This window comes from Styela clava, chromosome 2 (assembly GCF_964204865.1).
Source record: "Styela clava chromosome 2, kaStyClav1.hap1.2, whole genome shotgun sequence".
NCBI classification, from domain to species: domain Eukaryota; kingdom Metazoa; phylum Chordata; class Ascidiacea; order Stolidobranchia; family Styelidae; genus Styela; species Styela clava.
The window spans coordinates 21,831,807-21,859,524 of record NC_135251.1 but is presented as its reverse complement, the minus strand read 5'-3'; the positions used below and the strand labels follow the sequence as shown (position 1 = coordinate 21,859,524).

The window sequence follows — 27,718 nt, the reverse complement described above, 5'->3', positions numbered from 1 at the left end:
GTATTTCAGATAACTGTTTTTTTGTTTTTATTTTTTATTTGCCACATTAAATGAACACTTTGCAGACAAATATTATTTATAGCTTGCCAAATCATGCGTTCAATTTTTCTTTGGTAGATTCAAAACATTATTCAGCAAATCGTTAAAGATTTTGCAGTGTCATATAATTTCGAAGTAAAGTTTTGTGATTTTGCCTCAGCTGTGCAGCTTTTTTACTTTTTTCGGTAAGTAGATGTGACAAATGTGTACTCTTTTTCAAAGTTATATTTAAGTAGATCATTTCATACAGTTTTAAGTTAGATAGAGGCAACTTGCAGATCTATTGGCCAGTCATTCAGCGAGTGCCTAACACCTGAACACCAACTTTTTTTTATATTTCAGTTGGTTTCCCTGTCGCCTGTTGGTACTGGTACCGGTACCGGTATCTTTTTCTTTATTTTCCCAAAATTATTAAATATATTACTTGTGTGCGCTGGCTTCACTATTCTAATTTCCTAGTCATTTTCTATAGTTACTATCGATATCCTGATAGGACAGTAGAAATAGGGACGTGTGAAGCAGTACCGGTAATTCACATAGTAGGCCTACAGTCCTGCAGTCAGAGTGTCAGACAGTAGTATAACAGCTGAACAGTTAAAACCAATTTGGCTTCACCATTAAAAGCACTAGACTATATGCATGAGCCAAACTGGCTGAACATAGATCTTTAGAATATACGAGAGCCATTGATTGTTCAGCAGTATAAATTGAATGAGATGATATCAGGCCAAATTGACATTGACCGTATTTACCGAAGGAGCTAGACTGTATTGAGCCTAAAAATTTTGACTCAATGTATGTGCTTTTATTGCAGGTCTTTTGGTATCGATTCATCAATCATAATGACTGAAACTACAGCGTTTTTGAAGGATCAACAAACAAATAATCCACCTGAAATCTCACAAGCTTGGTCTACAATCGAAGATTTGTACACCAGAAAGTTGGTTAAATTTGTTATAATTTACTTATACTATAGTACAGTAGTAGTCCACTCACTGGAGTGTAAAAATATAGTGATGTCCTTCTGGAAGGGCAGTAAAAATGCACAGCAAAACAAACAACAATCTGCAAAATATGGTCATAACGTATAGAGGATCAGACATCACTTTCAATCAGACATAAATGCATGCCTGTAATTCCTTCCATTTAGAATACATGAAATTTAACATGAATACGCTTCTATACCCCTATCGTGTCATTATTTTTAGTTTCGATTTCTCCAGACTCGCTTGAATGTTGCTTATTTTGATTTCATACAGCATTGTATGGCAGATTTTCATATTCATGTATTTGAGCATTGCTCTTGTTTTGTACAAACTTTTTATCTATTATGATACATAACTAACATTAAAATATTGAGTGAATGTCAAATTTGTTTTTAGATTATGGCATCAGTTGACAGAAAAATTGTTAAATATTGTCAAATTTCCTCACTATGGCAAAGTAAGTGTCTTTTTATTCAATGTTATTCACAGTGAATGCTATTTATTGGAAATATTAGAAAATTTTTTCAAGCTGGAATAAAATGTTTTATTGTAATGACTTGACATTCTAGTTTCTCCACTTATTCTTAATATTTATATATTTCACAGGGAACACAGTTAATTGATATGTACCGGAACTTCATATCAGATTTCGAGAACAAAATTAATCCATTATCTCTGGTTGAAATATTGTGTCCTCATGTGATAAGACAATTCACAGGTATGGTTGTTATACATGAATACTGGAGTAGAAACTAAACTTTTTTAATAGGATGAGGATCGTTCAAAGCCGAATCATTGAAATGAAAAAAAATGCTTCTAATAGGTGCTTTTTGTGCATTCTCATAATTTTCTAATGATTCTTTCCACATCTAATTAACCTACAATTTGAATATATTTTCTAGATGGTGTTGAAGCTCTTGCATTTTTGAATAAAATAAAAGAAAAAGTGAAATCATCCGATGAAGCTGTGATTCTGTGCTCAACAGCTATCGGAAATATTCATTTATTTGAAAAAAATTTCAAGGATACCAAGGTGAACTGAATTCAACAATATCTGCAAATAACTCATGATTTCAATGAGCTTTGTCTAATGTTTTATAATTACCATATTGTTTCGAAAAATCAATTTTTTGATACCGAATGAAAAATTCGATATTCTATATAGATCTAGATAAAATTCCATAAAAAAAACATTGTTACTATTAGATCAGGAATGGTATATTGGAAAACTATCATATTTTGATTGTAGATTGCAGAAATTTTCAGTTAAAAGACATTTTTGTTCAATCACACTTACAATAATACAATTACAATATTAAATCAATTTGCATAAGAATTACAAAAAAAAGGAACTCCTATGATAATCTGTACTTGGAACACAGAAATTGCATCTGTAAACGCTCAAACTTTTAAAATTTTATATTCTGGGTAAATTCCATGAAGTCACAGGAATCATGATTTCATTATTGTTACCCCCAATGTCACATGTAAAATTTAATACAGTTATAACACTTCATATTTTATTGATAGGCAATAATTGAAGAATGTGATCAGCTTCTAACATTACTACCAAGTGTGACATCAGTGCACTCTCGTTTCTACGATCTTTGCAGTAACTATCACCAATTACTTGGACATCATAATGAATATTATAAAGATGCTCTACGATATTTGGGATGTACTGACATTAAAGACATTCCACGTAAATATGCTTATGGTGTTATTACTTTTAAATGAATTCTTATTCACACATACTCACAGAATTACCTATTTTTAACAACTGAGCGGTGAATTTAAGTTGTAGGCAATCATTTTGGACAACCTATTAACCCGAATGTTGAAATAGTTTTGGAATGTGATAAGAACTACACTGTACGTCCACAAGTTATTTCACAGCTGTGTTTCCCTGTCCCTGTCGTGTTCTGCTGAATCGGCAAAACAAAAGGGTCACAAATCACTTTATCTCGTTGGCTGTGTTTCTCTTTAAAGTAACGATAACCGGCCTGCGATTAAATTTCATGATTGGCGGACCCTAAGACCCAAATATAAGGTTACACAAATCATGCTTGAGAAGACTCATGCGAATAATAAGCAGGCCACATAGAAATAAAATAAACATACTTTCCCAATTAGACGCCCTCCCCCCCCAAAAAAAAATCAGGCCGAAAAAATTGGGCATAGAAAAGCGACTTAATAGCCGGGAAATAAGGCAATTGTCGATTTTTCGACGTAATGGAAATGAATTTGTAAATTAAAAGCCTCGTAGACAAATGTCGGCAATGTCCACCCACGCAAACGTGCAAATGTGTCGCAACACTATGTGACTTACGGTCGCACAGAATATAAACAATCAAAGTGCCGATTCCATTCCATTGTCATTACAATACGCGAGACAGCGTAAAAAGTCGTTTGAAGATTCCCGTGAAACGAAACACCACGTTTACGGCGAAAAGTGGCTACTATTCGGAATTATTCGAAAATTAACCGAAAAGCTATTCGAATACTTTGATACTCGAATACATTCGAATATTCAATTCGTTTTGGACAACCCTGTAGACTAACATTATTATATAATGACTAGAATTAATAAAGTAGATTATCAATTTGAAAATCTCCTCACCGCTAGCACTTTACACATTTTCCTAACGCAATCCAACAAAGCAAGGATGATCAAAATGTAGATAGTAACATGATGGCTTCCCACTGTGATATGATTATTGTGAACCTTAATTTGTTTTGCTGTAGCCAGAACAATTCAGTCATGTTTTATTTGCTACGTACTTTGAAATGGATAAAATATTTGCCTAAAAATATACAACTATTCTATGGAAATTTTCCTAACTTCTTCTCGCACCTGCTTTATTATGATACCAGTTTACATTCTATCTGGTGAGATATGTTGAGGTTGAGAAAAAATATAAAGGTATGTAATATGAATTCAAATTAGCAACAATGTGAATTACTGCGTTATAAAGGTTCTAATGTTGAAAAGGTTTATGAAACATGTACAGCAGCCAGTTTGTTCGACTAGCAACATCTTTTTTTGTATATCAACTGTGCTCATAATATCTATATTCTTGTTCTAGTGGAGGAGCAGCAAGAACGTGCATTTTATTTGGGCTTGGCTGGATTACTAGGAAGTGAAGTATACAATTTTGGAGAGCTGGTAAGTTGATATAAATTGATGCTGATAAATTCATAATTTACTCTTTCTTTGATTATAATTCAGTTTGAATAAAACATAGCAGAAAATAATGTCCATGTAACTTTATTTTTTTTCGTTTCAGCTTCAACATCCAGTACTGGAATCTCTTAGAGATACTCCTCGTCAGTGGTTAATCGATTTATTATACGCATTTAACAGTGGAGATATGGGAAAGATGCGACAAATCAAATCTCTATGGGCATCTCAGGTATCATGCTTTTATATTAGCACTGAGAAAATTATTTTTTCAAAAGTTGATGGACTACGTTTTTCATTATAGCCTGATCTTGCAGCCAACGAACTGAGTTTGAGACAGAAAATCATGTTGCTCTGCTTGATGGAGGTAAGTGTAGCCTTATTTTTACCAGGTGTGAGGATCCATGACATTTTATTGGGAGCTATAGTCGACCTAACCATATTAAATGGAGCAGGAGCTTCTAGAAATTTTAGTTTATTTGTTCTCATTTGCAATGCTATGTACAAATAATAAATTTGGGCTGATGTTTTATGAAGCCGGCAACCATTGTGATTTCTAACCAGCTTACGAACCCCTATTCTTACTAATGATCGGATTTCAATGCAAATATATATATTTTTAAATAAGAAAACTCAATTAGATGGAGTTTTTATCAATGGATAGTTGATTGAATGTCGTAATTTCTCACAGAGATAAAACTAGGTGAACTTTTTAAAATGGTTTTAAACTATCATGTTGACAATCTACCAAACAATATGAGTTTTTCTTGCATTCTGTTGTCTTTTTATATTATAGATGACTTTCACACGTCCCGCAAATAACAGACATATATCGTTCCAAGAAATTGCCACAAAAACAGAAATAGCACCAAATGAAGTAGAAATTCTAACTATGAAAGCCATGTCTTTGGGATTAGTAAAAGGAACCATCGACCAGGTAAAGTGAAACATGGAGCCGCAAGCAATGGATCAGGAGTTTAGCTTTCACTGGTGTCTAGGGCATATTTTCAAACTTCATGGAGTTGGAATTGCAGAATTTTAATTGTAAAAATACACCCCTGTTCCAGCTGTCTGAAGCAGGGCTCTGGACTGTTAAGAACACCTGCAATGACTGAAGATATTTGAGTTTAGTAGGAAGTCAAACTCGTGATTAAGTAAAATATGAATTGTAAACCCCACAACCCTTCTTCAAACAGCTGTCCATTATGTAATCGGTTAGAGACATGATTTTATACTTTCTATAGCTTTAATGTGGTACATGATGAGAAAAATGGTTCACATTTTTTCCCCGGTTTTTACTCATATTTATTAATTACTCCTCACTTTGTAATTAATGTGGAATCGAAAATCCTTTTCATAAAATACTAAGATAGCAGTGAGGGGGTTGGTCATTATTTGACATAAGATGATGTTTTTTGAATGGCAAAAAACGTTTGCTACAGGTTTTATTAAATTTTCCAGGTAACAGAAAAAGTTCATATGACCTGGGTACAACCGAGAGTGTTGGATAAAACGCAGGTAATTTAGTAATATTATTTTAATTATCACCCTATTTAAAGACTGACATTATATCAAAGCTGGCTGGCTTTGGTAGGCCTACCATGGAAACATATCGCATTCTGAAATGCAGGAAAAATCTACTTTCATTCAATCAAACATAGCAACGAACTGTTTTTGTTTTTTTGTCTCTCACTTGTGTTCTATAATAAATTTTTGATTCACTGTTCACAGATTGGCAAGATGAAAGAAAGACTTGATGACTGGTGTAAAGATGTTTCAGAAATGGAAAGATCTGTGGAACAGAAAGCTGCTGATATTCTTACATGAAGTAGCTAACCAACAAACACAACTGCTGCTTACAAGATGCTGTTATTGAAAAACTTGAAAATCCACCTGAAAACATTATCACCACTATATCTCATATAACGGACATCGATGTTATATAATAAAGAGATGAAACAATATGAAAATATTTTTGTTTATGGGGAGGGGGGAGGAGTAAGAATAGTAGTTCTGATATGCGACAGCGACAGCACTCAGTTGACAGAGATGAAATCTTTTTGTTATTAATGAGGGAGTAGTAAGTAGCCTGATATGCAAAAATGACTCAATATTGTGAAAAGGTTTTTTATTAACGCGAAAGGTATCCAGAAGGTTTTATACAACAAATAAAAAAAGACCATCCACATGATGGGATGTCGCAACTTGCCCCCTGACAATGATCTTCCCCGTGTCTCTGAGACATTTAAGCAGAAAAATGCCACCAGGCATTCCAAACAATACTACTGTTATTGCATTTCTGGAAAATCATCTCCTGTATGGATGGTAGCCTTGACCACCCTGCTTCCGATCATAGCCATTTCCTACTTGATCATACCCATACGATCCAGCTTTTGCAGGCCCATAAGAAGATGGCCATTGTTGTCTACGTTCTTCATATGGTTCATTTCCGTTGCCACCCCTTGATGGTGCAGGTCCATAGGAGTATCCATAATATGAATTGTTCATTGATTGTGGTGGGCCGGGAGCAGGAGGCCCTGGCATCCAACCCCCTGACGGACCTTGTGGCACTGGCGGGCCATAGCCGTAGCCATATCTTGCCATGGCATCAGGAGGTGGAGGGGGGTATGCGTCTGCGTAATCACGTTTATCACGTGGTGGCATGTTGTTTTGTTTATGTGGAGGTCGAACAGTGCCTGTGAGTATCTTATCACGAGGCTGCTTTCTTTTTGCCTCGGCTCTTCGGCCCTTAATTTCATGAAAGTGTATGCGGACAATTTCATCAACTGCGCTTGCTTCCTGAAAAGTAACAAACCCAAAACCTTTGTGCTTTTTATCGACTTCATCAATAATGAGTTCAACATCCGTAACTTCACCAAATTTATGAAAATATTGTCTTACATCATCTTCTGTTGCATCTTTAGCAAGACCGCCCAAAAATATCTTGTGTGTCTGCACATGATGAATTAAAGCATTGCGTTTTGCAAGCTGAATTGCTTTCGGTGTACATGGCTTTGGATCTACTTTTTTATTGTCTAAAAAATGAGGTCGACTGCCAAGAACAGCTTGTACACATGCTGGATCACGAAAGGTGACGAAACCGAATCCACGAGATCTGAGTGTCACTTTGTCCATCATTACAACTGTGTTGATAACTTCACCATATTTACTGAAATAACGTTGCAATCCTTCTTCGTTTGTTTCTCCAGCCAGAGCCCCAACAAATATCTTTCCTTCTTCTTGTTCATCATCGGCAGGCATAATGCTAGTTAGTTAGAAAATTAACCCAGTTGAGTAATTCAATATATCATTCTATATTATGTAAATCTATAGAGAAAAAAGTATGATAATCAAAATTGGAAAAAGTGAAAATATAACAAGTCACAATGGCAAGATCACTTTGAATAATATAAGTTCAAGCAAATAACTGTAAATACGAGGCAAATGCACATATATTTTTATCAAATAAACGAATTCCTCGCCATGAAAAATTGCAATCTGATACAGCAGCAATATTGGTTAATGTAAAAATGCAATATACGAGGACAACATGCTCATATGATGTGGGTAGGGCTGTCCAAGCGAACCAAATATTCGAAATCGAATCGAATCGCAAATTATTCGAATCGTTTTTCGGCTAATTTTCGAATCGCTAAAATTAGGTACCGGTACATAAAGCGGAAACCACCTTTACGGGATGTTTTTCATCGGGCAAGCGGCGGCGCTCCGAGCTCAGACCACTCTCGCTCCCGGCTTAATTGGTTTCCCGATATTTCTCTCGCCTTCATTTTGTGATAAACATGTCATTACTAATGCCCGCCCGGTGGCACATGATTAGCCATTTCATGCGTGGTCATCATAACAAGGTATAGCCGATCGTGACGTTTTTGAGAGAGAACAAGGAGAAAAAGGAGACAATTTAGAAAACGATAGTTCTATAAATAGAATCGATTTGAAGCTGTTAAGTTAGTTATCATAGGAACATGGTACAGGCAACTCAAAGCTGAAACAGGTGTTTTGGGATCCTTATGATGGCAATACCTTCTTTAAATGGAATTTGTAATTTCTCATGATGGCATTACTGTATTATCCATCTATATACCAAGACAAATAATTGCACTGTTTTAGCAAGCAACAGTTTTATCTATATTGATGGTTGTTATTATTTTGCTGAAATTTACACAAAAAAACATGAAGACTAGTGAATAGGATTAAAATAGCATCTACAGGCTTTATGTGTCCTACTAAAACTGAATCCATCAAAATTGAGATTGCAATTTTTGAATAGTGCAATTTTTACTCTTAACACTCAACAGTTTTCGAGACCCAAATTTTGGAAGTCTCCAATTTTTTTGACCAGTTCATACAAGCGTGTGATCTCCTTTGATGTAACTGCACATACGTTACCACAACATCGAAGGGCAGGCGTTTATTGTATAAAAGAGACAGATTTACTATTGTGCAATAATATTCGATTATTCGGTTCGATTCGGCGAAAATATTCGATTCGATTCGAATCAAAAAATTATTCGATTTTGGACAGCCCTAGATGTGGGGCAGTTTTACAGCATGAATGAATTTATTGCACATAATTATGGGGTAGCAAATACAAAGGCTGTGGAGCAAGAAGTCTTTGAGTTTGGCATGTGTCAATATGGAGTTGAAATAATATACTGTCAATGACGATAAAAAAGTCTCAAAAGGTATCAAAAGAGGCTCGCACTTGCGAATTTTTTTTTTAATATTTTTTACGATCTGAAGTCAAAAGTTTCTGTTAACCCAAATTCATAGTTGATTATAGATCTCTCCTGATTCCACAACCCTGATATGTAGATACTAGATTGTGATTATTCATCTATATAAGTTTCAACAAGCTTATTGTGTAAGTTCATCAAGCCTTTGAAGTATTTTACAGTTTTGACTTTGAGCTCCAAAGTTGCATCTTCATCGCATACAAAGATTGTTTGTCGGTGCTGCTGAAACGCAGACACCGTCCACATGTGATTCACGCCTCCCTCAATTGCCTTATGAAGAGCATATGCTTTATGAGCTCCAGTAATCATGATCATCACTTCTTTAGCATCCATCACTGTTCCAACTCCAACAGTTAAAGCTTGAGTGGGAACCTGCGTTAAATCTCCATCAAAGAACCTGGCATTTGCTAAAATGGTGTCATGGGCAAGAGTTTTCACACGTGTCCTGGATATTAAACTTGAACCAGGCTCATTGAAAGCAATGTGACCATCTGGACCAATTCCACCAAGAAACAGCTCAATACCACCGGCATCTAATATTTTCCTTTCGAATGCATCACACTCTTTTACCAAATCTGGTGCATTTCCATCCAAAATATGGGCATTAGCAGGGTCAATATCAATGTGTTTAAAAAAGTTATCCCACATAAATGAATGATAACTTTCTGGATGTTCTCGAGGCATTCCAACATATTCATCCATATTGAAGGTTTTAACGTATCTGAATGACAACTCCCCATTTTTGTGAAACTCTATCAACTTTCGGTATGTGCCCAAAGGTGTGCTTCCGGTGGGTAATCCCAGCACAAAAAAATTATCTGGACCAGGCTTGAATTTCAATATTCGATTGCGTACATATTTCGCTGCCCATTCACTCGCCTTGTCATAATCATCAAGAATAACTAATCTCATGATTATTGGTAAATTAGTTTTGCAGTATTGCTGTATTGTGAAACTTCTTTTATAACTGTATAACAAACGAAAAAATACAATTTTATAACAAAAACAATTCTCACTTTGTGACTAGACCTGAGTTCATTGTGAGCTAACTCTGTAACTACAGAACTATTGGTAAAGACATTGTTTTTAAGAAAAACGGATAGAATCGAAATCCCAGAATTCAAAAGCAAAATCTGAAAATGAAGTTTTAGTAGTTCAGTGAGCATTTCCGGATTTCAATGGTCGCCACTCGCCAGTATAGACAAGCAGCGACTTTGATCAAAGGCGAGTTCATATTACTTCTTAGTAGGCCTATGTGTACCTAACCCTGTTTTACTCATAAATATTTACGGTACGATACCTAGTCTACCATTCATGCATTCACTCTAACTAGGCCTATAGCATAAATGATTGTTAGATGAATGGGATGTTACCGTATATTGCTAATTTGTAGATTGTCTCAGTCATTGTTTTCAACAGTTCGTTTTTTGATTAGGTTTTTCACCTCGAACATATATCATTTTCTAAAAAAGTTCATTTCGATCGATGTTCAATACAGTCCATATTCATGATTTTAACGTTTCCAGAGTCCGTTACCATAGTTCAACTGTTTTCAATTGAGATTATTGTCTTTTCATAATGTTTTTGATTATTTCGGCTTGTCAGCAATTTGCTACTTCAATCGTTGTTCCAGGCAATTTGAATCTCCCCGACGTTCGTAAGTTGGTCGAATTTGATTTTCGCACGTTTTGTAGAGACGGTTTTTCGGCAATTGTTGAAATCTTTCGCTTGGTCAGCTTTTTGGTTGATTCCGTCAAATTGTTGCCTGTCCTGATTGTTGCCCGTTGATCTGGTCCGTTTCAGAAGGTTAATTCAAGTCGGTTTTGTCACCATTTATAGCATAAATGGTTGTTAAATGAATGTGATGTTACCGTATATTGCTATTTCGTATATTGTCTCAGAACTTGTAAGTCACTCGTTCACCCTTCAGCTTCAACGCCCACGCGAATGAAGATGCGTTAAAAATCTCTATATGTTTTTATTCGTAAATTTCCACAACACACAGAATATAAATCTTATAACATTTATCCAGACTAGCTTAGAATGGTTTACATCGTCTTCTCTCCTCCTATCGAAAGATATCGGAGTCGTATTTATACGTTGATCATAAATCCAATTAAATGCTGTAAACGTGAGCTCGTGATTCACGTTATAAACGGAAACTCCTATTATCTCAATAAGGGTAATTAGGTACATCGTACGGATGGGAACTTAGATATAATTATTTCAATCAGTGCCAAAGGTCTTAGGAATATCAATTTTAATTTGATAATGACTGGGTGGAACCTGTTATGTTCTTAAACCTGGTGTAATTTGATTCCTACGAAAGTCTTTGTTCGAATTTTGGGAAAAATTAACTTTGTCATGATGATTTCAACATGAAATGGGGTACATTTGGGGGTTAGTTGCTATAGGCCTACTGCCCCATGAGCGAACGAAGGTTTCGAAACAGAACCCAACGGAATACATTTCGAGAGCGTCGGCATAGATTTAAAAATAAAGTTGCGAAAATCGACTGAGGCAACAAATTACCGGCATACAGTTATACCGGTACCGTATACCGTGGTTTGGTTATCGGACCGCACCGCGATAAGCCGAACCATGCCTTTGAAACTGATAGATTATGTCAACTAAGCTTTTCCAATTTCGCCACTAGTGGGAATCATTACGGCACAAATGAGAGAGAGAGTGAGATTTATTGCCACAAAAACAAAATCAACACTAATATAAACAATAATAGATAATAATATAATGAAGAAAATATTTCATCAGTAATAAACAGCGATTGATTATTGTTTTGTGCGGGTCAGTGTGCAGGACCGGTTAAGGTCATCTAGGCTCCCGACCCTTTTGTAAATGCTGTATATAAGGTTATCATGGCATAATATAGTACCATGGGTAAATGCAAATGGGATTAAATAAAATATATATAAGATAAAGAAATGAGTGAATGAGTCGGCAATTTAAAGTTATTATTATTTAAGTTATCAAAGGGCAATTTAGGATTTTGAGAGGTCATGTACCGATGTAACCGATCATGTCCAATGAAAGAATTAAAACAGTCAAAGATTTAAAAAAAGCTTTTTTTTTATTGGACACAGACCGAGATCAAAAATTGAAAGATAGGGACAAGAAAATAATAATATCATCACAGATTCAGTAATGGAGTGCATGACGTAAAAGTATCATTTGACTCCTTTTGGCACCTTAATTAGTTCACATGAAGAAGCAGGGGAAAAATAATAACAATCGATGAATATTGTTTAATTGCTACCAGCATTCATAAGTATTTATACATACTTGAATAAGGATTCGAATATTTATGTATTATCCACAATTAAATATACAGCTCACTTGTTACACAATGAGTTTAACAATATAAAAAGGTTATTAGGTAAATTAATTTACAAAATGAAAGCATGGAAAAACACAGTGACAATCACTGAATACTGTATGGTGGCTACCAACATTCATAAAGATTTTTAAAGATATGAATTAGAAATGAAGTATCAATGTATTATCCACAATTAAATATGCTATTGATAATGCAGTTCATCACTTATTATATAATTAGTTTAACATGTAAATAGGTTAATAAATTAATTAATTTACAAAGAGGCTAACAACATTTACAAATATTCATACCAAGCGTACTTGAAAGAGAACTAGAATATTAATGTATGGCCCACAATTATATATGCAGTTCATTTGTTACAAAATGAATCTTAACAATATAAAAAGGTTATTAGGTAAATTAATTTACGGAATGAAAGCATGGATAAACACAGTGACAATCACTGAATACTGTATGGTGGCTACCAACATTCATAAAGATTTATAAAAATATGAATTAGAAATGGAGTATCAATGTATGATTCACAATTAAATATGCTATTGATAATGCAGTTCATCACTTATTATATAATTAGTTTAACATGTAAATAGGTTAATAAATTAATTTACAAAGAGGCTAACAACATTCACACCAAGGGTACTTGAAATAGAACTAGAATATTAATGTATGGCCCCCAATTATATATGCTGTTCATTTGTTACAAAATGAATTTCAACAATATAAAAAGGTTATTAGGTAAATTAATTTATGAAATGAAAGCATGGAAAAAACACAGTGACAATCACTGAATACTGTATAGTGGCTACCAACATTCATAACGATTTATAAATACTTGAATTAGAAATGGAGTATCATAATGTATGATCCACAATTAAATGTTCATTTCATCACTTCTTATACAGTGATTTTTAACAATATGAAAAGGATATTAAATTAATTTACGAGATGGCACTAACCATCATGCATCGATTTCCTTGTTTATTGCCATAACATAGACCAATGAGCATATATACAATGAGTGGAAACTTCCAAATATTTGCTCATTAATCCATTGTGCCCTGCATTTTTTACGTCGTCCAGCTAAATGGTTCGTTGCATATGGAGAAAGCATATCGCTCGCTGCAAAAATCCTTTGCTTCGGCCGCGCCGGGTGCGAAATTGGCCGTATTGAGGCTTTTAATTTTTCGATTCGTGTTCGGTTTTGGGTTTCGAAGTATGGTACGTTGAAAGCATACTGACTATAAGCATATGCTTATTGGGAATGCATATCTATTAGGCAGAAAACGTAGCTATAGCACAGAATATGAAGTCAAGTGCGGTAATTTCTAATTATAGCATGGAATTTAGGTACATATTTATCCAGGGGAAAGCAATGGCGAAAAGAAGGCCTAAATGTATGACGAACCACGGCTTCTCACAATCATAGTTTATAAGGTGCTCCATACGAATCCCCAGGACTCCCCTATTTTAAATTATTCTGTCAGTCTGGGATATCTTGACATTAAAAACGAAGACAAAAATTCGAAGAATAGCAGGGAATCGGCTTTCCTCTCCACCTGGGTAAATATGTTAACCCCATTTTTATATCAATGAATACAATGCCATTTCGTTTGAGAAACTTTTTTATGCGAAACTTCTTCCACAAAAAAGCAGCACCGTCGTTTACGGTCGCGCATTATGGTTCCGTCAAAACTATATTATTCTGTGTATTATCACTGCAGCGCAATTAACACCGCCAGACTTTTTTATCTTTACGACATGTTATCTTTTTTAGTTGGCGCTAATAATGATAAATAAGAATGCGTGATTGTTATTCAGTAACACGCATGTAACCGTCGTTTAGTTAGGGCGTTCAAAATGAAAGAAGAGTTATAAGCTAGTTTAAGGACATTCTCTTTTATTTTAATACAAATACAGGGCGAAAATAGAATTTATTAACATAAATTTACAATGAGTTACGTAAAATTTACCGACGGCTATCGCCAACAGGCAGAAACGATGAATGTGAGATTTTTTTGTTTTGTTTCATTTTTGCGCCATCATATTTTTCAATTTCTAATTTTGCTTAAATCACGTCAACATCGTTTTTGTAAATTTAGAAACGTTGAATCAGATAAGCAAGGCATGTGAATAAGGTATTCTACGCAAATTTCCCGAGATATTGTGGAGAAATAATATTTTGACCACGTAGAAATGCCATTATTGCTGATTTATTCACGTGTTAAGTATCAGTGTTTGAAACCAAAGCTGAGTTACGTGAATACTCAACAATTTGCGGAGTTTTTTAATTATTATTTAATACGAAAGTAACACGGAAACGATATCAAATTAAAACATAAAAATGTCAACTATCAGCTTCACAAATATCGTATCCCGGGGTCAGTAAGGATAATATTATTCGCTCAAAATTGGGACCGTAACTGTGATAAAAATCCTACACAGAAGATAAAAATCAGAATAAAATTAATTTTTGTTGTGAATGCATTCCTTAATAGTTGTCTTTAACATCTTCGCCGATATTCGTTAAATTATTCGAATAATTTTAATAAAAAAATACGATTTTGTCCACCAGTAATCACGACGCATGTAAATAATCATTGAATGACAATAAAAAATCAACTTTATTAACATTAAATTTCAAGTAAAAGTTCCACATTTCATGCATTCGATCGGCGCTACACGCGAGCGTGTTTTTGCATATATTCACCAAAACCGGCAGAGGCGAGCTGCACGTAGCTGTGGAATTTCGCTGTGAACGACGCATTGTTTTTAATTTATTACCCGCCTTACGCCGTCATAAATTATATGAAGGATCGTTAAAAGTAAATAATATATAGGCAAAAATCATAATTGATAACAGACTGTACTCTAAATCAGGGCTTCCCAAACTAGGGGCCGCGGCACTGAAAGGGGCCGCGAAACGAATTTTAGGGGCCGCAAAGAGAACACCAATTTTACACAAAGTACCATATATATTGTACTTTTTTCAGACTCCAGTGAATTCGAAATACAATTGTTATACGAATAGTGTGAAACAAAGATTTCAAGATTCCGAGTGAATACATCATCATAATACCGTGTTTTCCCGAAAATAAGACACTGTCTTCATTTTTCTTCCGAAAATAACACTAGGGCTTATTTTTGGAATAGAGAATAATGAGATTTTTTATTATACAAAATACGAATAGGCCTACCGATTTCCGTTTACTTATTATTAGCGCGTTTTTATTTAAAATAACTGCTACATATAAACTATTAACCATTTAAAAAAAGTAGAAAATATTTCTTGCTATCGACTGGGACGCAGTGGTTCTCGAACTTCATCGTATTGTGATGCCCTTTAAAAATATGCTCAAGTTACGACCCGTGAAAATACGTATTGATACCTTTCAAAAGACCTTTTCCGCAATGAGTTTCATATAAACGAACAAACAAAACTTAACGACAGTCAGTGAAATCGCAATTAATGGGCCTTGGTAGAAAAGCCTTCTGTATATAAATAATTAATCTCAAAGAAGATGGGAGTGCGCAACGCTTTTTGAACCAAGGACAAATAATTTTTATCTACAGAAAACCGAATTTCCAGAATTAAACTTTTCTATTATAAAAACATCACGGGTAAGATCGATTTAATCTTTCTTTTTTCCAGTGAAAGTAGAAGATATGGGTTGTTTGAAAGGTTCACGAATCACGAAATTTTGCGACGTCCTAGCAAAATTGAAACGACGCACTTCCACGAGATTGAGTCAAAAAAAAAAAGATTGCGCTATCGACTAAGTCTTTTTTAAAAGCGAGCGCTTTTATCGAAATCTTTTTTAAACTTCAGGCTTGGTCTTGTATTCGGGGAAACACGGTAGAAGGATCGCGCTTGCATAACAATGCATATTCTGATCGTGAAACCCGATTTGCGGTTTGCATAACAATGACGGCTCTATTAATCACTAGGCTAGCGGTTTCCGAAGACGATTCGCTGAGTGCGCCTCGAAACATAATACACATCATATTTATTCTAAATGTTTATTGTTTCAAATGACGTGTTATGAATCAAAGTCATTTTGCCGTTCTATGTGTTTACTTTTTGTACGTAGGGTCTGTTGTTACATAATATAAGAGATAAACCCTACATGCTGCAATTTCGTATAGGCTGCAGTTTATTTATTTGCTGAACCAAGTTCATCAAACTTGAGTGATTTCATTTAGGCCTGTATAAACAAACATACATTGAGCCTTGCTATGCAGAAAAAAGGATTCGTACTAGAGATGGGAAGAGTCCGGCATTACAGAGATTCGAAGAATCCAAGTAATAGGTCAAGGACTCGAATCGAATCCTCCGATCCCGTGACGTCACAATGTAAAAGTAGGAAAAACGCGTTTTTGACCATACTACAGCATCGCGCGCTCACAAACATACGTCGGAGCTCATATTTTTTGCCTAATGGTTCCGCAGCTGTTGAATCAATATAAAAATATATTTTTCTTCCTTTTCGGCTGCCATAATACAAACGTAAACGTGGGTCAATGTGCGCCTTTGCTGTGAACTGGATTTCCAGCCCACCACCTTGCGTCAATTCTGGGCGGCTGTTTAGAAATTCTTACATGTCAAATAGGAAAATAAAAAGCTTTTGACTACAATGCTTTCCCATAATTCCAGATATTTATAACCTTAAATTTACTATGTCGCGTGTGCAAATGGTAGAGAGATGCCACTCGTCGTCAATACAATGCTTGCGATTTAGTAGTTCATGTACACGTTCTAAAACGCTCCATGCGTTCCATTGCTCCCTTTTTTTAGAGAAAGGATTGCACGTAATAAACTCGATTTAAAAGAGGTATTGATGAGATTCCCACTTGGGTTGATCCTGCGCATGTTTCATATTTATTTACGCGAATCGAAAACTCAAAAATATTGCGCTTACACATATTTTATTGTGTACCACATGTATACCAAAAAGGATAGATAGTTTGAAGGCGACTGGCGCATCATTGTTATATGCTATGAATAGTATTTACCTTGCGTTATATTATCTGGATATCTGTCGTCGTTTTTATTAGGAGTGTTTATAATACACACGAGTGATATTGTTAAATATCTAACCTTGAATTTCAACTAGTTAAGGTATGTAGTGAGATTTATAGGGGTAAAAGTACAAACATAAGCGTAAATCAGTAAAAACAGAATTGATTATAGACTCAGTAAAAACGACGTGGACTCGAAATCGAATCCGAGTCCAACAAATGCCTGGATTCGACTCGAATCCGAGTCCGGATCCCGGCCCATCCCTAATTCGTACCCATTACACTGAATAATTGAGAAACGTTAATCTGAATAAATATGTGCTTGTTTTTGTTATTGAGTAGACATGTTGAAGTTTTTTAAAGTGGCATAATTTAACGTGGACAAGGGTGTGTAAATTCACAAGACATGAAAACGGCAAATTTTAAATTTCAATGACAAGATATCCCAGAGTAATTTATAGTTAAAATCAGTATTTTTAATAAGTAAACAGATACCTCACAAAGTCCTGGCAGCCTGGGAGTTCATATGGAGCACAGAGCTATTTGGAGAGGCCGTGGTTCGCCATATATATTCAGGATTTCGATTTTCCTCTCTCCCTGGATAAATATGTAAGTCCCATGTTATATCAATGAATAAATACAATAAATACAGCAATAACCGCACCCCACTTGGCGACTGATTCATATTCTGTTCTGTAGCTACGTTTTCTGCATAATAGATATGCATTCCCAATATGCATATGCTCCTAGTTAGTATGCTTTCAACGTACCAAACCCAAAACCGAACACAAATTGAAAAATTCCAAGCCTCAATACGGCCAATTTCGCACCCGGCGCGGCCGAAGCAAAGCAAAGGATTTTTGCAGCGAGCGATATGTTTTCTCCATATGCAACGAACCATTTAGCTGGACGACGTAAAAATGCAGGGCACTATGGATTAATGAGCAAATATTTGGAAGTTTCCACTCATTGTATATATGCTCATTGCATAGACCAATTAGCAATAAATTTACGATGACGTAACAATTACAATTTGTGTGGCCGATCAGACAGCGAGAGAAAGAATTTTATTTTTTCCGTCAAACCAGAAAACAATGATGTTATAATAAAAAATAATAATGAAACAATACACAATGCAGTTTTCGGTATATGACTGGGTGAAAAATCTGGTCAACGTCCATTCATCTGGCGAAAACAAGAATTTACAAAACCCAACGACTAACATACCAAACCAGACAATAACGATACGACCATATACGGTCATCTGAGTCAGTTACCACCCAATTCAAATACTTGAATAAATGAATTCAAACGGGTTCTGTTACAATATGAACTCTCGGTATATATATACAAAAAAGCTATATACATTATATACAGAAATAATCTGATCAGAAACAGGATAGGAGAATTGACCAAATAAATTTTCAATTCATTGAATTTATTTTTGTGGATGGAAGTTTGGTAGGCCTATATGGGATGAATACCACCAACAATAAACACAAAGAAAAAGATTTTAGGTTGATTCATTTTGCAAGTCTAAAAATATTATACCGTAGTAGTATATATTTACGATTATACACATAACAGTATTAACATTTTTTTGCTCATTTTAAATTTGATTGGATGGAGATATACATAAATTGGATAGTAAGTGCACAGAACAAGCATTGGAATGAGAATTTTGCAGCAACGTCAAGTACAACAATATAAAATTGATCTTACAGTAGTACTATTTATGTATGAATCAAAATTGGAGATGGATTATTTAATAAATTTTGACAGGATTCTTTACATAAACTACAATTATCCAACATCTTTATATTTTCGTTCAATGTGTGACGCGTAACGTTTGGTATAAAAATTGTCAAATTAGTTTATCTATTTTATAATTGCACAGTGAAAGTTATATTCATCCCACATTATACAGTACCACATGAAAATATATGTGAATAAATTATAGAGTTCCTGCATGTGTGCTTAGGACAAGTACGAAGATGGCAATTCAACTATCACAGTGAATTGAATGATTTATTCCATAGTAGCACATGAAAATATATGTTGATAAATTATGGAGTTACAGCATGTGTGCTGAGAACAAGTACAAAGATGGCAATTCTGTTATCACAGTGAATTGAATAATTGATTGCACATTACTACATGAAAATATATGTGAATAAATTATGGAGTTCCATTATGTGGTAAACATTGCCCTTTCCGTGGTTTTGCGTGTCAATTGTCACTTTTCGTTGTGTTTCCAAAAATTAGTTGCAAATCAAATAACTTATCGTTATCTTGTCTTCAAAATTAGTAGCGGAAAAGCTGCAATAGACTAAAAAGAGGAATCAGTATCGTGATTGGATATTTTAATAAAAATGGCGGCTTTGAACTTATAAACCAGTTTGCATAGCTAACTCAGGAAAACACTCTCTAAATAGTCTGTCTCTATAATAGTCTTGCAATGGTAAGTATAGGGTGATTGTTCTGGAATCAACGGTCGGGAAACATCCATTAAATGAACGTAAAAGTGCGAGGAAGAGTTTGTATTTTCACAAGCCACTCAAGGCTATCATAAATTCATTGTAAGTCGTATAGCACAGTAGTTGATACCAGTTCAAAGGAACATTGTCAAATGCTTTTCGAGTACTACATCTACTTAAAATAAGCCATTTTACCCAATGTAGATTTTGTGAGTATGCCCTTTTGCGCACATCTCGCAAATGCATTCTTCTTCTGTAATTACTAATTACCAATCTACTTTCTCGAAAAAAGCACTGTCAGTCCGTCACCAAACCAATGTTTTCGCGCAAATGGCTGCGACTCAACAGTTTTACGTAATGTTTCGCTGCAATCGTATGCGCATTCGTACTGCTTTATTACGTCGGTGTACGTACTGTATTTAACAAACTAGGCGACATTCAGTCACGAGGGTTCAAAATTTGCATGTTTGGCGATATTGACTTTGCATGTAACGAATGTCCTATTTTTTCAAAATGGGATTACAATAATTGAAAATGGGAAAACTGTTGCAGATGTGTTGTGTTTATTTATTTTTTTTATATTGAATTAAGAACGAAAAGAAGTTTTTCAACGACTACAATCTGGCGAATTTAGCACGCACGGGACGTTGCAAAAATAATCTATAGATTGAGAGTCAGGATTGAGAAAAAATTATAAATATTTTCACGTATAAACTATGTTGCTTTGGCCTTTACAATCTTAGCCCCCTTATTTCCGACTTCTGTTTTCACAAAATTCATTTGCTCATTGTATGTATACCGCGCCACGTAATCGATCCGGAAATTGGAAGAATGTATAACAAGCGTGTGATTGCTGCGCTATTTTTGTGACATTTAAAGTAAGTCAGGTTCTTGAAAATCGGTGTTTCACTTGTGTCTTGGTTCTATCTAGTACCAGGTTATGAGTTTGCGGAAGTGAATAAGTAACGTTTGAGACAAGCACGCAGTATTGCGTTGATGTCTTATCGCGGTGGTTGTAACAGCCTGTATGTATTATTAAAACATGGCTAATGTGGTATTATATTAGCTTAGATAAACATTGTGTGTGAAGCCAACGATGATTTTTTCATCTAGTTCCAGGCGCATGGGTTGCATTTCATTCATTTTTTTCTGCTACAATCGTCAGGTTACGACATGTGTGCGGTGCTGATTTTTTTTAAATAATACACGTTTAGCAGAATATTTGTAAAAAGCAGTGGTTCACCTATTTGTAGTTGAAAGTGTTGTCCGCGTTTTCGTACCCCGGTCGCTAGTTGTTGCTTTCAGACAGTTTTTTTTTAATATATATACAAGTGTACACACACATCTCTGATGCGTAATTGTGTTATGGTAATCGACCACGCAATTATCTTTTCTTTATCTGAATAATTATATATATTTTGCTACCGCGACTTTACCGTAATGTAAATTGAATATTTGGTTTTCACATTGCTTGTCGGCAACCGATATATATATTCCACTTGTTCTCATCCACGCCAAAGATGACCGGGGTCTGCCAATTTGTCATCGGGACTGAGTTGAAGTGTAGTGTGGCCCATGGTGTTTATTTTCGAACATAGCCTTAGAAAACGCCGTTTATTTTCAAATATATGCAATATGCATATATATTTATAAAATATTAAAAATTCGGGAGGCTAATGTTAGCATTTCTCATTCGATTCAACTCACGGTCACGTTCAAATGTAGTGGTGCTTCTTTTAAATCTAAAACTTTTCTGTGCCGACAAGTTCGCCGACTACTACAGCAGGTGGTGAATATAGTTAATACAACTATTTAATATCTGTCACAACTATTTAATATCAAGTTCCCTAAAACAACAATTCACGAGACTTATATTTCCTCATTTTTTGGGGAATTGTCAATTTCACAACGAAACAAGCAATCATTTTTATAATGGCACTATGCACAATAGTACATATATACGGTGACCGTACATTTGAACCCATGTACATTTGAACCCATGCGTATATCCACGGGTTCAATCTATATGCGGGTGCCAAAAGCCATGGGTTAGGGTTAGTATGGGTTTAACTATCCGTGAAACAAAAAAATTCCATAGGTGCAATAGCATACAGGTGCAATTGTCATGGGTTCAAATGTACGTGGGTTCAAATGTAATGGAACCCATATATACATATGTCCTTGTTAAAAAAAATTGGGTCGAAATGTTTTGATAGACCTACGTAATTTGGTTGTATATTTGTTTCACATCGCCTTTTCTCAGAAATGATTCGTTTAAGCCTATACGTCAAGCTAATTGTTCTATTTCGGTAACACATCGCATGCTGGTCTGTTACATGCCCGTGATAATATACAGTCTTCATAATAATATTCGATGTATTAGCGTGTAATGTGTGTAACTTATTGATTAGACATCGTCATACGCAACGGTTACGCCACCGACTCAGCTACAAGTTATAACTTCAATTAAATGTAATCCCAGTTCGAAGTAGACTGCGATAGGTAATCCGACGAAAAGGAATGATTTACTACATTGATCAATCATGAACTACTAATGGCCGTGTACCTGTAATACCGCTGAGGATATATATGTATATAATGCTTTATATTACATCCGTCTCATCACAAATTTTAAATCCAGCTCAGTGAAATTAGAATTAATTGTAATGTACCTTGTACGCAAATGCGATTGTGTAAGTGATTATTTGCATGTGTTTAAACATCTTCGAAGACCATATATGCCCCCAAAAGAACGTATAATATTGAGAAAGTGATTTTCTCTATCTTTTTGAAATTAGAATTTACACTTGTTGTGTTACTAGCAGGGCTTGTACGATATATGACATATTATGGTTTCGTTCAGAATCTGGCGAAGAACGCTTACTTTGTGTGGTAATATATGTCCGATATATTTGGAAACTTAGTCATTTCCGGTTAGGCGGTTGGCCTACTTATTTCGCATATATTTTATGCCTACTGAATGTGCGATAATTATAATGGTAGTCATTGGATTGATAGTTCTCGATTTCTGACGCTCCCGTTCTAATACGAAACGCGGGAATGCTTCGTTATGTAAATGTTCGTCTGTTAATACATTTGTCTTTAAATTGTGTCTTACTGCGTCGGAGTATTATTATATTATAGTAGAAAATAGTCGCCTGGGGAAATGAGTAATGTTCGTCAGACGATAGCACCAATATGGCTTCCTGTTACGCTCGCAATCGTCGAATTTATTCGTGAAGGCTGTCTAACGATTTCACATCTCTGGTACAGTTTAATGGTAGTTAACGATTTCACTGGTTACAATGTTACAATAGATTCCCGTGCAGTCTGGAAATAGAAAGATAACCCATGCTTGTTTGTGTAATAATCCATGGATGACGATTTGTGCCGGCTTCATTGCGTTTTACGGAACATTGTCTGTCGTTTGTCTGATTAGTTTTGAATAACATATTGATGTAATTTCGAATGGATGTTTATTTTGCTCTGTATAACGTAATATTACGTCATTGTGGTCTTGCACACTTCGCTGACATGTCCGCTGTAAACAAAGATTGTTTTATATTCACGTTCCAACATCTGAAGATTTATGACTTATGTGTTTACGACGTGACATAGAGAAACGGCCTGCTGTCGCAGCGCGATAATATCATTCAACGCAAATGTTGCATCTCCAGAAAAATTGGTGAGCCTGCGGTTAACTGGTTTACTTTATGTCATTATTTTCATTGTGAGGACTACATATGGCCTTGGTGGTTGTGTAATGATATTTCTCAAACACATTTACTTTCAGCTCTATTAGATTACTACATTCCTAGTAGGCCGCGAGCCGAGGCCATTTATCTTTCAGTTTCGTAGCGCACATCAGGTAACTACCTGAAAATGATTTTAAAATGTTCCTTAGAAATTTAGTAACAAATATTGCCTTGTTCCCACTTCCAAAAGTTGCACGTTTTACAGAAAAGACGCTTTTACTACAATAAATATGTGTTACCATCTGTCCTATTTTCTCTGCTTTTCCGGTATCATGGGCCAATGAACGCAGACTTCTGCACGACGTAACAGTCAAGTTAGTCAGCTGTAGGTGGATCCCCAGTGGTCGGATGAATATCAGATGTACTCAACTGCTCGCTTTTGCGTTGAGTAGCCTTTCCATAGTTTTTTTCAGTTACCGGTAATATTAGTCCGGTTATTCTAAGGAGGTGTTGAAAAGTATAGGTAAGATATTAAACACTTGTATATCCTTGCCATAAATAGCAATTTTAGTTGAGCACTAGCTCATAAGACGTTGTTAAATAGGTACGGTACGGTGCGGTAACTCCAAGGAAGGGTAGACCTAGAATAATATGTCACAAACAACGATATTTTCTGGCTTGCATGAAATGTTTATGATTAATTTAATGACTCTTCTTGACTATTCAGCAGACTTATACTACTATATAGGCCACAGCATATTTGGAAATAGAAATGAATGGCTGTTTCTGTAATGCACGGTTGTGTGAAAGAGAAGAAATTAATCAATTTTACTAATGTCGGTTGGTCTAAATCTAAATTCATAGAGTCGACAAGAACCTGGGAAGCAATGATAAGTTATGCCGGAGTGGAAAGAAAGGTAGCATTGGAAATGATTGAGAGGTGAGAAATGAAGTTGTAGACAAACAGTTGATGTTTCAAAATATAGTCTATAGTCCATACTCATACTGTCATAGGACATTTCAGACTGTGATATATCAAAATTTAGTGTAGATATAGTCTAGTAATGGTATGCAAACACTGCTGGACTGTAGAACATGCAATGAGCATATATACGCTCATTTAGTACATCAGATAAAATGCATTATGTATTCAAGGTATTAGTTAGTATTTAGGGGTATTTTTAAAATCATGCTGCTCCAAATATTATTTTCTTCCTTATTTTAGATACTGTACTACAAAAGAAAACGCAATGTTCCACCAATCCGACCTAACGCAGGCTCTGATCCCTGCTGCTATCAGTGCTATAAAATGGATTAAACAAGAAGTCTTGAAGCTTAAAGGTATATGAGAATCATAATAGTTGCAAACAGCTTAGATGGGCTATTCATATTGAAATACTTTAGCACTTTTCTGCAATTGGAACTGCCCATCAAATTCATGTTGGAGACTTCATTGAGATTTTCAATTCATTTTTTTCCCTCGACTATGAAGATCTTTCGAGGTTAACGAGGTATTAATAAATAAAGCTGAGGAATTTGAAGAGGATATGAAGAATGTAAATGATACCAGGGCACGTCTATTTAACACTGTCAAACATAAGGATTATACTCTTCACCCAACAATGATTCACTGAAGAAGCATGTGGCCCTCAAATCAGTTCTTGAGTTGGCAAACTGCAAAGAAAAATAGTCAAAATAATTTATGAAAGTGTGCCAAAATCAACTTAAATTGCACAGATTTTTGTTTTTGTATTGACTGCAGAAATCACAGTACACCTATAGAGGAAAAGTCGATTTTTGAGATAGTGGATTTTGAAAACAATTCAGAAGAAAGTGAATTAGATATTACAGTTGATTTAATAAGTATCATACATTTTTTTTTTTCGGACATTTGTTAGTGTCGTAGTCCTGTTTCTAGAAATATTATTGCCTTTGTTCAAATACATAACCACATAAACTAAAAAAGATTAATTGTAAATTGTAATATTTCTGTTCACTATGTTATGTACATATTGTACATTCATTTAATTTTCTTGACTTTTGCGGTAAATTTCTAAGTGAGAAATAACTGATTTATTTGTGTTTTCGTGCTCACGATGTTAATTTGTGACTTCATTGCTTAAAAATAAATACGTTTGATACTTGATAGCTTCTATAAAATGGATGTAGCTTTTTATGCTGTTCTTGTTGTAAACTGCTTGTGGTTATTACATAAAATTTATTCTCAAATGTGAATCAACGTTGTTGGTGTCGCTGCTTTCGAGGTCACTCCCGACTCCTGTCACACAATTAAAGTATTTTTTGTTGTTGGTTACGTGTATGCCATATTTTTCGTAATCTACCTAATAAATTATGATTGACTGAGGAAGTCCGATTTTGGTCAGGCAAAACATTACAGGAATACATTTGTGTTAGTGTGCTGTAGGGCTCTCGAATTGTATAGTTCTTATGTATGCGTTGTAAACTTATGGTTATTGAATTTCCGGGAACCTCTTATATTCAATTTCGCACCAGGATTGTGGAACAAGCTGTAATGCGTTCATTATGTTCGTTTTCACACAAAACTGAAGAATTTATTAAGTTACCAGATGTGCGCTACGAAACTCATTTTCTGGGCGTTTTCATGGTTTCGTCTCACGGCCCATATCCGTGGTAAGGATCTACAAGTGTTTAATAATTTACTTATACATTTTTCAACAACGTCTTAGCATAACTTAACTAATAATAACTAAACAGGGCTATGGAAAGCCTGCCCAACTCAGCGCAAGGTCGAGCAGAAATAACTAATATTCATCCGCTCGCTAACAGCTGGTTTAATTCAATTGTTACGTCATGCAGAAGTCATTGTTCAGTGCCGAAAATGTAGAGAATATAGGACAGATCGTAGCACATATTTCTTGTAGTAAAAGCGTCTTTTCCGTAAAACGTGCAACTTTTGGAAGTGGGAACAAGGCAATATTTGTTACTAAATTTTTAAGGAACATTTTAAAATCATTTTCAGGTAGTTACCTGATGTGCGCTACGAAACTCACTTTCTAGGCGTTTTTCAGGGCCTCGGCTCGCGGCCTATAGCACAGGAAGCAAGCAGCAACTAACGCGCGTTTGGGCGGTACAGTCATTGTATTGAAAAGAGTAGGCCACAGGATGTACGCCATGAGTGTGTTTGCACGTTTTTGCGTGAGCTGAATAAATGAAATAACGCATCAATCAAGAATGGGTAGGGTGTGCTGTTTTATGTAAGTTGCGATATCATCGAGTAATTCCGTAATTAGCATGTGTTATTGTGCTTAATTGGTAATTGAATATTTAAATGCAGATGGACTAATATTAATAGTCATAGAACAACGTCAACTCATTAAATGTGCATACTTTATGTGGGGTATACCGTCAACTTACTAAATGCTGAAATGTGCATACTTTATGTAGGGTCTGCATCTACAGACAGACAGAAAGCCACAATGACAGATCTCGATGATATCTAGCCTAATAGCATTATCTCGCTTTTGTTGGGATGAGATTATTCTTCTAATCTGCTTTTGACATACTTATAAATGCAGGATATTGCAGTATTGCTTGGTTATTTAACTGCAAGTAAAGCTTATATAGGGGCCTATAATTTCAGAATTTGTATACAAAAAACAACGATAGTAAAGCAAGTTTGCTATTAATATTGAAGCAGAACACTAAGACAAGTAGTAATGAATAGATGGAGATATAGTTCATCGAAATTTTTATGTGATTTTGATATTATGTTTTTGGCGCTAGCAAGCTTCCCTACATTTCATTATCTTCTTAAGAGAAACTTGTTTGTATGTAGCCTACTCTGGGTACTAGATATACACTATATTGAACCCTTGAATTTTCTTGAACTCTTCTTTTGGCCTAAATTTTATTACAGCCTACTGAGACTTAGTTTATTATTCTATTCTATCTTCTATTATTCTAAGTGTGTTGTTAGTACAAACACTATTTTATCCTGGTGTCACTGAAAAAACCAGTTCAATTTCTGAATATACCTAAATTTCATTCCAATGTAATATAGTCTACTAGAGTTGAGCAGTATTCACAAAAAAAACATTTCTTACATAAACAATCTACTTATTTCACAACTACTCACCTTAAACCGAACAATTTTGGCCACTCAGCAGATAAATCTTGACTAAAAGCTAGGGGGAATTCAGGTCACCCAATACTGCAATACTAAATGCCCTGCAC

General features: G+C 35.1%; 3 protein-coding genes and 1 long non-coding RNA gene across 4 annotated transcripts; 2 read left to right on the top strand and 2 right to left on the bottom strand.

The window, feature by feature from the left end:
• Positions 1-121: 121 nt before the first annotated feature.
• On the top strand, positions 122-6,225 carry LOC120335553 (26S proteasome non-ATPase regulatory subunit 13-like). Its single transcript, XM_039403081.2, has 12 exons — positions 122-224; positions 854-979; positions 1,422-1,482; positions 1,632-1,743; positions 1,928-2,058; positions 2,556-2,727; positions 4,112-4,191; positions 4,313-4,438; positions 4,511-4,573; positions 5,003-5,143; positions 5,668-5,724; positions 5,938-6,225. The coding sequence occupies exons 2-12, from the start codon at positions 882-884 to the stop codon at positions 6,031-6,033; spliced, it is 1,137 nt and encodes a 378-aa protein (XP_039259015.1). The 5' UTR covers positions 122-224; positions 854-881; the 3' UTR covers positions 6,034-6,225.
• Positions 6,226-6,317: 92 nt separating this feature from the next.
• On the bottom strand, positions 6,318-7,747 carry LOC120335555 (DAZ-associated protein 1-like). The gene has a single exon (XM_039403082.2). It carries the CDS (start codon positions 7,465-7,467, stop codon positions 6,514-6,516), a length of 954 nt encoding a protein of 317 aa, XP_039259016.2. The 5' UTR covers positions 7,468-7,747; the 3' UTR covers positions 6,318-6,513.
• A 1,012-nt stretch (positions 7,748-8,759) lies between these two features.
• On the bottom strand, positions 8,760-11,349 carry LOC120335556 (glucosamine-6-phosphate deaminase 2-like). Its single transcript, XM_078109758.1, has one exon. It carries the CDS (start codon positions 9,870-9,872, stop codon positions 9,054-9,056), a length of 819 nt encoding a protein of 272 aa, XP_077965884.1. The 5' UTR covers positions 9,873-11,349; the 3' UTR covers positions 8,760-9,053.
• A 12,775-nt stretch (positions 11,350-24,124) lies between these two features.
• Positions 24,125-25,738, top strand: LOC144417745 (uncharacterized). The gene is made up of 2 exons (XR_013473382.1): positions 24,125-24,443; positions 24,729-25,738. It is a non-coding gene; the product is annotated as an uncharacterized LOC144417745 (long non-coding RNA).
• The last annotated feature ends 1,980 nt before the right edge of the window (positions 25,739-27,718 follow it).